The 12,298-nt window shown below is 46.5% G+C and overlaps 1 protein-coding gene across 1 annotated transcript; it reads right to left on the bottom strand.

Annotated features, from left to right (window-relative positions):
• Positions 1–354: 354 nt before the first annotated feature.
• On the bottom strand, positions 355–5,870 carry AWAT1 (acyl-CoA wax alcohol acyltransferase 1; the record flags this gene model as incomplete). Its single annotated transcript, XM_080653520.1, has 7 exons — positions 355–509; positions 727–926; positions 2,496–2,667; positions 3,390–3,594; positions 4,452–4,522; positions 4,784–4,891; positions 5,795–5,870. The coding sequence occupies 7 exons, from the start codon at positions 5,868–5,870 to the stop codon at positions 355–357; spliced, it is 987 nt and encodes a 328-aa protein (XP_080509646.1).
• Positions 5,871–12,298: the final 6,428 nt, after the last annotated feature.

Here is a 12,298-nt window from a genome sequence, read left to right as displayed (position 1 = left end):
ATATGTCAATTTTAAAAATGCACGAAGACAACAACAATAGCAACTAGAGTGGTGGCTACTCAGGCTGCTTGGCAGTCACTTGAGCCCTCCAGGCCCTGAGAGGTTGGCCTCAGAGAGGAAAGCCAGTAGGGAGCCCAGCAGGGAGCATGCGTGTCTGGGCCTGAGGGGCCTCAGGATGTCTCCATCTGAGTAATGACTGAATGAAGCAACTCAGGGACAGCAATTACAAGGACTCTGTGCCAAGCAAGGAATTCCTGATGCCCTCCCTGACCACACATAGCCCTTCTTCATCTTCCTTTTCCCACTTTTGGGTAGTAGCAAATGAGTCTCCTCTTCAAGGCACAGTCTCTCCAGTCACAAGAAAAGCAGCTTTTGAGTCTTTGAGCAGCCCAACAGGGTCTTGTGCTGGTCAAACAGTTTGTGCAGGGCTTCCATATAGAGTGTGTGGTATTTGTCCACCACGTCCTGGCTCGGCTTCTCAATCTTGGGCACTGGCAGAGGCTCCCCGACTGCCAAGAGACATGAGAAAGGAGAAAGGGCAAGTGTTATAATCTTGTGTTCCGTAAACCTCCTTCTTTCTACCTGGGCCCGATCCTCTCACATCTCAAATTCACTTCCAGCTTCTCCCCCTCTATTGCCCTCTTCTTTGGTGGGGGCAGGGCGGTCAGGGTTCAGGTGGAAGTTGAGAAAGAGCTGAGGTGCCCTTGGGCAGAGACCAGCACTCACCCACGGTGGTGATAGGCAGCGGGTATGGCAGGAGCCCAGCAGAGCCTCTGCTGAAGCCTCGTCCGTAGAAGACACAAAAATAGAAACCAAAGAGACGGCGAAAACAACTCTGAAACTTATACATCCAGCTGTCCTTCTGGTACAGCACCTGCTCATACACCTCAGTTTCTCCAAAAGTAAAGGTAGGGACCAGATGAGCCCTGTAGGAAAACCCCAATTTATTTCTCAGACACAGTCTACAGTGGAAACCACCCAGGAAAAACACTTGTTCATGGCCAGGCCCCCATCCATTATGAAATCCCTGTGGCATAAAGTATTTCCTCTTGCACTAAACAGGGCTCCACACTTAGTGTCTCTTGTCCTGGAATTTTCAAGGCCAGTGAAAGTGCTATATCTGGGCCAGGATTACAAGGGCAAAATATGGGGGTGCAGGAAAGAAAGAATAGTTTGGGCAGAGATCCCCAGAGACCCACATAGTGCAAAGAAAAGCTTCCAGGAGGGGTCAGGGAGGGGAATAGCTGACTCTGTTTCTACTAGTAGGACGCACAGAGATGACAATAATTTTGCACAGACGTGTCTATACAATATGCCTCTCACCCACAGGGACTATGCATAACGTATTCTGTCCTTGGGTCTTTGGATTAGTGCAGAGAAAAGTTGTTCCCTTCTCATAGGCCATGGAAATCCACCCTGACAGTGCCCCAGGTAGGGAATCAGGCTCCTTAAGTCTTCCTGTGAGAGAAGCGTAAAGAGAACACAATCTCTCTTATACAAATCTTTGTGAGTTACTAATAGTAATCTCTCAGCACTCTGACCTATGTTACCTTACTGGTTCTTCATAGCAGAGACAGTGAAGGACACAGTGGGGGGTTATTTTCGTTACCTTCTAGATCCAGAAGCCCAGGTTCAGAAGTGGGAAGGTCATTCAGGTAGTCAGTGAGTGGCAGGACCTGGACTAGGACCCCAGGACTCCTTCCTTCCTCTGAGCTCAGAACACTATCCCCCTACATTTGCTCCAAACTAATCAACAGACCACTCAGGCAAGGTCATTAGAAGAAATGCTTCCCTATTTTCTGAGTCTGTAGTAGGACAGTTGTCCCTGTGTTCAGTGCGTCTGCCTGCTGATCTGGTGGGACACCCCACAGCTCCAGCCTTGGGCTCCAACTCCTTATCTCCTCTCTTTTCTCCTATGTTAGTGTGACTAATGTGTATCCATCGCTTACTGTGTGCTAGGCACATGGTCAGTGTTTTATGAACATGAATTCATTCAAACCCCACAATAATCCAATGAAGTAGATACAATTATTAGTAGCCACATTATAAAGATGAAAACATGAAGGCTCAGAATAGTTAAGTAAGCTGTTCCAGAGTGGAGGGTAAGTCATGGAGCCAGGATTTTAAATCAGGCCCCTGACTCCAGATCCTGGTGCATACTGACCATACTGTACTACCTCTTGCACTTAACATTAAGGGAAAATGTAGATATTGATGTTGATAGAGATAATGTAGGAGTCCTCTATATACCAGGGCAGCTCTAGCCAATTCCCCTCATAATGAATCTGGGTTTGTGCTTTGGCTTACTGGGACAAGGTCCAGTTAGCTCAGAAGGAGTATCTGACCTGAATCTTTTTGAAATTCTATAACCATCTCCCCTACTCACTAGTAAGTTCAATGAGAGCAAGAGTCATGTCTCATTTATCTTGGCATTGCTTACCAGGGCATACTGCTCAGAGAAGGCCACCCACCCTTGCCCTGGGAGGAACACCTACCCATGCTGGAGGGCAGTGCGCACAAACCCTTTACGCTTCTGGAGGATGAGGGTGGTGGTGTTGGGCAAACTTTGCAAGGCTTCACCCACCCCTCCCACTACAATGCCCACAAGGTTGCCAGTGCCGTGGCTCAGCAGGTAGTCGATGGCTGGTTGACTCACAGAGCACACACCTGAAAGAATCAAGGAGCACAGACAAGAGCAAAATGATCAGGAGAGGAGAAAAGGCTGAGAAGGAACACCCTCTGCTCTACTTCTCACTGGCTTGTTTGTGTGCCCTTTGTTCCCGTGTGTCCCAGGAGGAGAGGTAATGAGATGGGACAAAGGGTGTGGAGAAGAGAAGGCTGTGGGCAAACACAACACATTTCACTTTGAGGCAATATCTTCACTTTTGTAGGAGTCACTGGGTCAAATCTATAGCAGGAAGGTTTTCAGTGGGACAACCAGGACTTTCTGAATTCCATTATAATTCTACTCTTTTCCTTTATCACCATTAATTTCAACAGCGATTATTTATTGAGCACATATTCTTTGGCAGACACTATATTGCACACTTGACTTGTATTGTCTCATTTAGTCATCACACCACATCTGAGGTCAGGCAATCAGCAGCAGCACCACTTTTTACATATGAGGAAACTGAGACCAATAGAGATTTGGTAGATTGCCCTCCAAGCATGTCAACCCTGCAGCCTCAAGGCATGTGGCCTGCTGGCCGCGAGTTTGACATGCTTGCGAGACCGCAGTTAAGCTCCAGAACATATGCTTTTAACTACTATGCTATAATGACAGGGGAGAGGGTGAGAGGGGGTTGAGAGGCAAGATATGGGAGGCTTAAAAAGGTGCATCTCCAAGCAGAGAAATGGGTGAGAAGATCTAGTATGGTCAGAAGCACCTTTAGCCATGAGGTAGTCCCTAATCAAGGGGATCTTGAAGAACCAAGACAGCGTGGCCAAGTGGGGAGTAATGCCTGGGAAGATCTTCGAGAAGCCCGTGGCCTCAGTGCAGAAGTTGCAGAAGGCACCAAAGGTCAAGAGGCCATGGGGATGAACCCCCATGAGGTAGTTGTGCTTAGGTGACAGGTCTTTAGTCTTCAGGATCTGCAGTCATGGAGAGAAATTACAGAGATGGTGGAATGAGATCACATGGGGAAGCAAAGGTGGAGACACTTCAGGGATCAGGGCACTCTCTAAACCAGAGCTTTCGAACACATAGGCCATGAGTGGGTTTCAGGGGCTGAGGTATTGGTCTCCTCATCCCCTGAGAAACCAGGTAGAATCTGGGGCAGCTGAACTGCTGGGTCTCTTGCCTATGGCTGCAAGGAGTCTCGACCATTTATGTCAGTGCACTTTGTGAATAGTATCATTTTCTGAGTGCTCTTAAGTGGAAAAGATCAGCAAGCTCTGCTTTAAAAATCAGGGAAGTGTTTGTTGTCTGTTCCAAAGTGTGCTCAGAGGATCAGTGTAGCAGTATATTTCTAGAACCTCTTCCTGGTATTTTCTCCCCAACACCATTTCAGTGCCCACCTAAGTAACTTTCATTGAGTGCCTTTCCTTATCCATCATTTGAACTACTTGTATACCTTGTGCTAAACCATAAATATACAATCTGTCCTCCCCATTAGATGTGAGCACCTTGATGGCAGAGGATGGTATTCTACTCACTTCTCTGTACCCCAAACATGTGGCACAAAGTAGGCTTTCAATCAATGTTTGTTAAACTGAACTGAACTGCATTTCCATTTCTGCTTATGTCATTTAGTAGGCCATGCCAAGGGCATCCAAAGTGTCCTAGCAGAGTAATGAGCACTTGGCAGCAATGTTGGATCATAAAGTATGTCTAGCCTGCACTGAGATTTGTGTGGGATGCTCATTTCCCCTATGGACAACCATAGTCATTTGACATAAATGCCTAGTATTTGGGTAACTGTGAAGGGTGCTAAGGAAGAGACACTTACCGTGATGGGGAAATAGTCCCTGATCTGGGTCCAGACATACCAGTTCCTGACCCAGGCGGATCGCCTGCCACCTGAGACAGAAATATCAGTAGGGATAGTGTCTGTGTATGTCAATCCAACCATTCCCAGGGCTTTCCTAGCAGCATAAAGGGACCATGGCTTTGCTAGAGAGCTAGAAAAGAAAGAGACCCCAGGATGGTCCTGTCTGGCCCAGTTCCTGTGGCTCTGAGAACTGTGATGAAAGGCCTGTGGTATGGTGCGTGGGACTCCCTAGTTACAGGTTAAGATGGAACATTCTTAGGTCCTGTTCTTTCTAGGCCCATGAGTCTTACCTTGTTCTGGGGTCTTCCAGTCCAGGAAAAGCCAGGCAAAGTAAAGGGCTGGTAGCGGCCACAAGGATGTAAACAACAGGTAAATGAACAATGGCTGCATGATCCAAACTGATGAGAGAGCAAGTAAGACCAAATTTGTGCTGCCAGCAGAACTTGACCACATTCAGCCCCATTAAGAAACTACACAAGCCTCTGGTCCTGCCCTTCTGCACAATTCAGCTCATTCCCATCCACTGTCCATGTCTACTTGTCCTTCGAATATTTCCTCTATCATCTAGCACACATCAGCCCTATTTCTCTGCTTACCTGTCACCGCAGTCTACCTGCCTTCCTGCAGATCCACCATCCCACTACTCCTGCTTCCTGCCTGCCACCAGCTTTTACCCGGCTCCCATTTGCCCACCATCTTGCTTCTCTTGTCTCCCTCCCTATCCATTATTCCTGAACCCTGTTAAACCACTAGCCCACCCTCCCTTGCCCATATACTGTCCATATCTCCCCACACCCCACCCAAACAGCATCTGTATCCCATCCACCATTCTTGTCCTCTCGTCTTTCACCATTACTTCCATTATCTCTATTCTTTATCTCCCCGCCCCCATATTCGTTCAATCACAGGCTATATACTTCTCTAAGTCTGTAATGCTAATGCTTCCTCTCTCCCACTCCCCATGCTTCCTTATGATCATGAACTTACCATGCTTATTCCCTGAACCTCCTTTCCCTTCTCCAGATAGTAAGGGTTAGGAAGTGGCTGAAAGGAGCTAGAGCTACTCATATCCATCATGATCCTTGTTCTACCCCCTGCCTGTCTTTACAGCCCCTGGGGTTCTATCTTTTCCTTCTCCAGGGCACTCATGAAACTCCAGACTCCTTGCCTTTACTCTGCAGTACCATCTGAGATGATGAAAGGCCAGAGATGAAACTTTTTATGAACTTAAAAATCACCCCAGATCTGGCCCTGGCCCCTGACTCTGGCTTCTTGCCATGCATTCTTAGATTAGTACTCACATAAGGCAAGGTAGCTCAAGGGCCAATGCAGAAGTATGAGACTCTGGAAATGTTTAGGCTGCTTAAAACAAGGCATGATGCCCAGGAGCCTGACAGAGGTGAAGATCCCAGAACAGTGTTCCAAACAAAGGTGCCACCAGCCTCTGGAAGCTCACTCAGTAGTGACTATGAGGCTTTTTACCTGCTGTCTTCCCTTCTTGTGCTGTCCCACACCTACCACCCGCTTCAGGGGCAGGCTCTGGAGTACTAAGGAGTGCCCTATCAGATCTGAGCCCTGGCCTCTGCGCATTTGCCCTTTGGCTCTTCCTTCTGCCATTATTGGGAAATCAGGATGGAGAAAGCTGAGGACTGCAATCTAGTCCTACTGACCCAGAAATCCAGAGAAGAAAAACACCTCTCACAGGCCACTTCAAGAGTACAGGGTTTGTGACCTCAGGAAGATGGTGGGTGGGAGGGGAGCTCTGGAGGTTTGTGGGGGTGGGGAGCACCTGGGATTAGGTCTCTGTTGTAACTGACTGTTGACCTGAGGCAACCTATTTTGGGGCTGTCCCCTCTTTTAACTTTCTATTATAAAAATTTCCAAACACACACAAAACTAGAGAAAGCAACAAATTTTCATCTTTGTGTTCATCTTCATACTCTTAATATTTTGCCATACTTGTTTCATTTATCTCCTCACTTTCTTTTTTTCTTGGAGTGTTTTTAAGAAATTCTAAGGCATGTCATTTCATTCCTAAATACTTCACTATGCATTAACAAAAATATGGATTTTTCTTCCATAATAACAATGCCACTATCAGCCTTAACAAATTTACTAATTCTGTAATAACATCTAATAGCCAGTCCATATTCAAATATATTTTTACTAGAGGCCTGGTGCACGAAATTCATGCAAGGGGGGGTCCCTCAGCCCAGCCTTCACCCTCTATAATCTGGGACCCCTCAGGGGATGTCTGACTGCCAGTTTAGGCCCGATCCCTGCTCACAATCCAGGACCGCTGGCTCCTAGCTGCTCACCTGCCTGCCTGCCTGATCACCCCTAACTGCCCCTCCTGCCAGCCTGATCACCCCTAACTGTCTCTGCCTGCTGGCCTGGTCGCCCCCAACTGCCCTCCCCTGCTGGCCATCTTGTGGTGGCCATCTTGTGGTGGCCATCTTGTGACGATGTGGGGGCAGCCATCTTGTGACGACATGGGGGTGGCCATGTTGTGGTGGCATGGGGGCGGCCATCTAGTGATGATGTGAGGGTGTGGCACGAGGGTGTGAGGGCCACCTAGGCTTTTATTAGTACAGATAGTTGGTTCATTTGAATCAGGATCCAAATAAGATCCACTGATTATATTTGGATGCTGTGTCTCTTAAAATTTTCTCGCTCTCTATTTTTTTTTATTGTGAAATAAAACTAAAATAACAAAAAACTACCTAAAACAAATGTATAGCTTAATGAATTATAAGATAAACACCTTGCAGCCATCACTAGGTCAAGAAAGTAAACGTTTCCACCCACTCCAGAAGCCTCCCCCTGTGCCCCATTTCAATCACAACCCTCTTTCTTTTCCCAAACTAACCATTATCTTGACATTTAGAGTAATTTTTCCTTGCCTTTCTATGGTTTTATTACCCAAATGTACTTCCCTAAGGACTATGGTTTAGGCTTGCCCATAAAAATAGACATGTCCCTTAAATGTTCTATTTTAAATTTTGTAATAATTTTAGATTTATGGGAGAGTTCAAAGATAACACAGAGAGTTCCCTATACCCTTCACCTAGCTTCCCCTTGTTAACATCTTAAATAACCATCATATAGCTATCACAGATTATTTATCTCTATACAGATTATTTATCTGTTGAAGAACCCATGGTATTTGACCTAGAGAATTGCCCACAGCCTGGATTTTGTTTACTGCATGCTTATGGTGCATTTCAGTAGATTCCTAGGGATTTCCAGTAGATTGGCAGTTGGATTCAAAGACTAGATTGGACTCAGCTTTCAGCCCTTTGGTAAGATCTTTATTTGCTTTATTTTCTTTCTTTCTTTCTTTCTTTCTTTCTTTCTTTCTTTCTTTCTTTCTTTCTTTCTTTCTTTCTTTCTTTCTTTCGTGTGTGTGTGTGTGTGTGTGTTAACTCTCACATGAAGACTTTTTTCCCATTGATTTTTAGAGAGTAGAGGGAGGGGAGAGAGAGAGAGAGAAACATCAATGTGAGAGAGACACATTGGTTGCCTCCCGTACTTGCCCCGATTGGGGTCGGGGATCTAACCTGCAACCCAGGTACATGCCCTTGACCTGGAATTGAACCCACAACCCTTCGGTGCATGGGCCGATGCTCTAACCACTGAGTAACAAGGGCCAGGGCTTTATTTGCTTTTAATACAGAACAATACCCCTTCCTACCAGCTATTTTTTTCATCATGCCATTGACCTATTGAAAACTGTTCTCACTTGCAGTAAGCCAGTCTTCCAGACATTAGCACCAGCTCTCATGAGCAGGGGTGGGAGTGTGGAACCTGGTTCCTGGGTGAGTAGTTCCAAATACAGGCCAAAGTGGGAGGGGGAAAAGGAAGCCCCATATCTTTCTCTGACTCCTGTCTCTTACCTTGTAACTTTATGCTCACTGAAGCAAGTAGGGTTGTGGGGTTGTTTTCTGTTTATGTTGTTTTAAAACATATTTTTATTAATTTCAGAGAGGAAGGGAGAGGGAGAGAGAGATAGAAACAAACATCAATGATGAGAGAGAATCATTGATTGGCTGCCTCCTGCATGCCCCACACTGGGGATCGAGCCCGCAACCTGGACATGTGCCCTTGACCGGAATTGAACCCAGAACACCTCAGTCCTCAGGCCGATATTCTATCCACTGAGCCAAACCAGCTAGGGCTTCTGTTTATGTTTTTGGTGGGGTTTTTTGTTTGTTTGCTTTTGCTTTTCACACCTGAAGACTATGCTTCTAAAGGTGTAGGGGCCACATTTTATTATCAGTGTATCTGCCCCCAATGCCTGGAAAGTCTAGGTCCTCAGTAAGTATCTTAGTTTGAGGTCAGTGATCAGGATGGTTTCTTATGGGTAATGTGATCACAGGAATTCTTTGGAGAAGTGTGTCCTAGAGACTTTGAGTAGGGGAGAAGAGGCTTCCCAGAAATAGAAGGCAAGGGACACATTACAAAAGGAAGGAAGAATGAGAGAAAGGAAGGCAGGTGCTAACCTCTGAGTCAGTTTGGCAAAAGACAAAATTCTGCTTACTTTGCCTCCTCTACACCTGGGGGCCTGCCCCACTCCAGGTGATTTTGCTGATTGGATACTAGCCTGTCCCTTCAGCAAATGTCAGCTCTTAGGTATTGCAGCATCTCCACTCTACTTAACTGCTGACAATCCCTGTGGTTGAGGTTGGAGACTAGCCCCTGGCTATACAGGGGAGATTAGAATTCTGTCTTTTCATGATAGAATTTTCTGGGCCTACATCAACTCCCTCTCCATTCTCTCTCATCCTTATAAATTGTCTTCTCCAGGACTTCTCCTGGATTAACTTTCAATAATGTGTGCTTTTTCAGTTTTCCCCTCTATTTCTTCCTGCCCCCACCCCATAAAAAGGAAGTAAGCTTTTGATAAGACACTCAAACTACAGAAAGTTGATCTATACATACATTTTTCCTCTTAGCAGCAGGTCCCTTGCTTTTGTATTTTAATGCTTAAAATGTTTCAGACTTCCACATGATAATAGTTGTATTTTTAATATCTATTGATTGATAAATTTATAATGAACTCAAGGACTATGGGTGCACATCATGGCAGTATATATCATGACATTTGAAAAAAAACCTATGTAGAAGCACATTATGTATTCCTTCTAGATAGTGCTTGGGCCATGTAGGAATTTCCAGAACCCTTGTAATAAAGCTACTCCCCCCAATTGCCAGCAGTTTGATGCCTACAGATTGGAAACAATGGCTTGTTTGATTTTTTCAAAATGGAAATTGATTTATTGTTTTTCCTGATTATAAAAATAATCCATGTAAATCATGAAAATGTCAGACTACTCAGGAAAGCATAAAGGGAGCAAAAGTCACTCATAATCTCACCACCCAGAAATTACCAGTTAACTGTCAACATCATGGTATTTATCTTTATTCACTTTTTTTCTGTACAAATATAGATATAGTTCATTGTGAAGAGTTTGGGCTCTTGACTTCAACACATCAGCCACTTTAGTGAATGATGGCAAATTAATTCTTAGTGCCTCAGTTTCCTCATCTGTAGAAGAATGAGTATAATACCTATGTACATCATAAGGTTGTCATGAGGATAAAGTAATTAACGTAAAACATTACTTAATGCCTTGCTCATATATATGCTCATATTTGTTAGTTATTATGTATAATTTATTAACCAAACTAGAATCACATTATACTGTTTTGTGTCCTGTTTTTTCACCTAATGGTACATCGTGGATATTTTTGATGTTAATATTCTTCTATAACATTATACAGAGCATTTCATTGTATGGATATGCCATGGTTCATTTAACCAATCTCCTATTATGGAAGAAGCACTAATTTTTAGGCATGCCTGTTCCACCAACTGGTCAGATTTCTAGGTCTTTTAATGGAAGGTGAAAAGTCACTGATCAGAAACCCTCTTACCCACAGCCCTTTCTGTGGCACTGCTCAGTTTCCTCTCTCCCAGAACGTTTTAGGATTTACTGGTGCAGAAGGTGGACACTTCTTCAAGCCTCCATTAACCTGGGTAGGGTCCAGGAACCAGATAGCCTGGTCAGCAAAATTGGCCTCTCCCCCTGAGGAGATGACTGGGTCTAAAGAAAGAAATTGAGCCTCTTATTCAAACAGGTCTGGAAACAAATTTCTTCATGAAGAACCCCCAAATCCTACTAGACCTGGCAAGGCTGCTGCATAGATTCACCTCAGCTCAAGTTGAGGGAATGTTCAAATGCAAGTTAAGTCCAGGACTGAGCTGAAGTGTGGAAAATGAGACTTGTTGGCTTTAGGTAAAAAATCTGTTCTATCACTATGTTGGTTTTTATACTTTCATACTAGTGACTCGGTGCATGAAATTTGTGCACATTAAAAGGGGATTAATTAGAGGAAATAATTTAATATTGCTATTTGCCCTTTCTGTATAATAGAAGTGTCAGAGATGAAAGAAAATTAGTAAAATGTGTATGAAAACCTTCCTCCTGTCAGAGTCTGGGGCTCACCACAGGACCCAGAGTCAAGTCCCCGCCCACCCACATGCACCTCAAAATTGCGTGAGACCCAGACCCAGCTGGCCCTCCCCCCACCATTGGGCTAGATCCAGACCCATCCAGTCCCACCCTTGTCAAGCCCTGCTAGGCAGGTGGAGTAGCCTCAGGTCCCCTGGCCTGGCACCAGGATGGGGGGCATGGCCTGAGGTCCCCCAGCCCAGACCGGGGCAGGGGGCATGCCTTGAGGTCCTCTGTCAATCCCCGCCAGGTGGGGGACACAGCCTGAGATCCCCTGTCAAGCCCTGCTGGGTGGAGGGCATGGCCTGAGGTCCCCTGTCAAGCCCCGCCAGGCGGGGAGGGGGCACAGCCTCAGGTCCCCCGGCCCAGCAACGGGAGGGGGGCGCAGCCTCAGGTCCCCCGTCAAGCCCCACCAGCAGAGGGGCGCAGCCTCAGGTCCCCCATCAAGCCCCACTGAGCAGGGGCACAGCCTGAGTTCCCCTGACCCAGCACTGGGGGTGCACCTTGAGGTCCCCCGTCAAGCCCCACTGGGTGGGGGGCATGGCCTGGGGTTCCCTGTCAAACCCAGCCAGGCAGGGGGCCACAGCCTCAGGTCCCCTGGCCTGTTGCTGGGTTGGGGGGCATGGCCTGAGGTCCCCTGTGAAGCCCCACCGGGTGGGGGGTGCAGTCTGAGGTCCCCCGGCCTGATGCCAGGGTGGGGGGCATTGCCTGAAGTCCCCTGTCAAGCCCCACCTGGTGGGGGGGGCACAGCCTGAGGTCCTCCAGCCTGGCTCTGGGGCAGGGGGAGAAGACTGAGGTCCCCTAGCCCAGCACCAGGCTGGGAAGCGCACCTTGAGGTCCCCCATCAAGCCCTGCCAGGTGGGGGGTGCAGCCTGAAGTCCCCTGTCAATCCCTACCTGGTGGGGGACACAGCCTGAGGTCCCCTGTCAAGCCCCATGGGGGCGGGAGCCTCAGGTCCCTGCTGATTGCTTGTTAAGGCTCCTTATGGGAACTTGGACTCAGCTGTGGGTGCAGCCATCTTTGTGACAGAGTGATGGTCAATTTGCATATTCCCTCTTTATTATATAAGATTGTTTTCTTTTTTGAGAAAAAAAATCAGATCTCACCTGAACTAAAGGTGAGAGTGATTGGAATTTCCTAGGCTAGAGACTTTCTTGGTATGTGGGTGGTCCTGGCCACCCTACACTGTCAAAGAAAATGGAATGATAGCCAAAGAAATGAGGAAACCTGGGAATGTGAGAACCTGTTGTTAGTAAGTACACTGATCCTTACTTTTTTTAACATAATCTC

Source organism: Plecotus auritus, assembly GCF_963455305.1.
Source record: "Plecotus auritus genome assembly, chromosome: X".
Classification (NCBI taxonomy): domain Eukaryota; kingdom Metazoa; phylum Chordata; class Mammalia; order Chiroptera; family Vespertilionidae; genus Plecotus; species Plecotus auritus.
The sequence above is the reverse complement of the archived record's forward strand: the minus strand, read 5'-3'. Positions and strand labels throughout refer to the sequence as shown.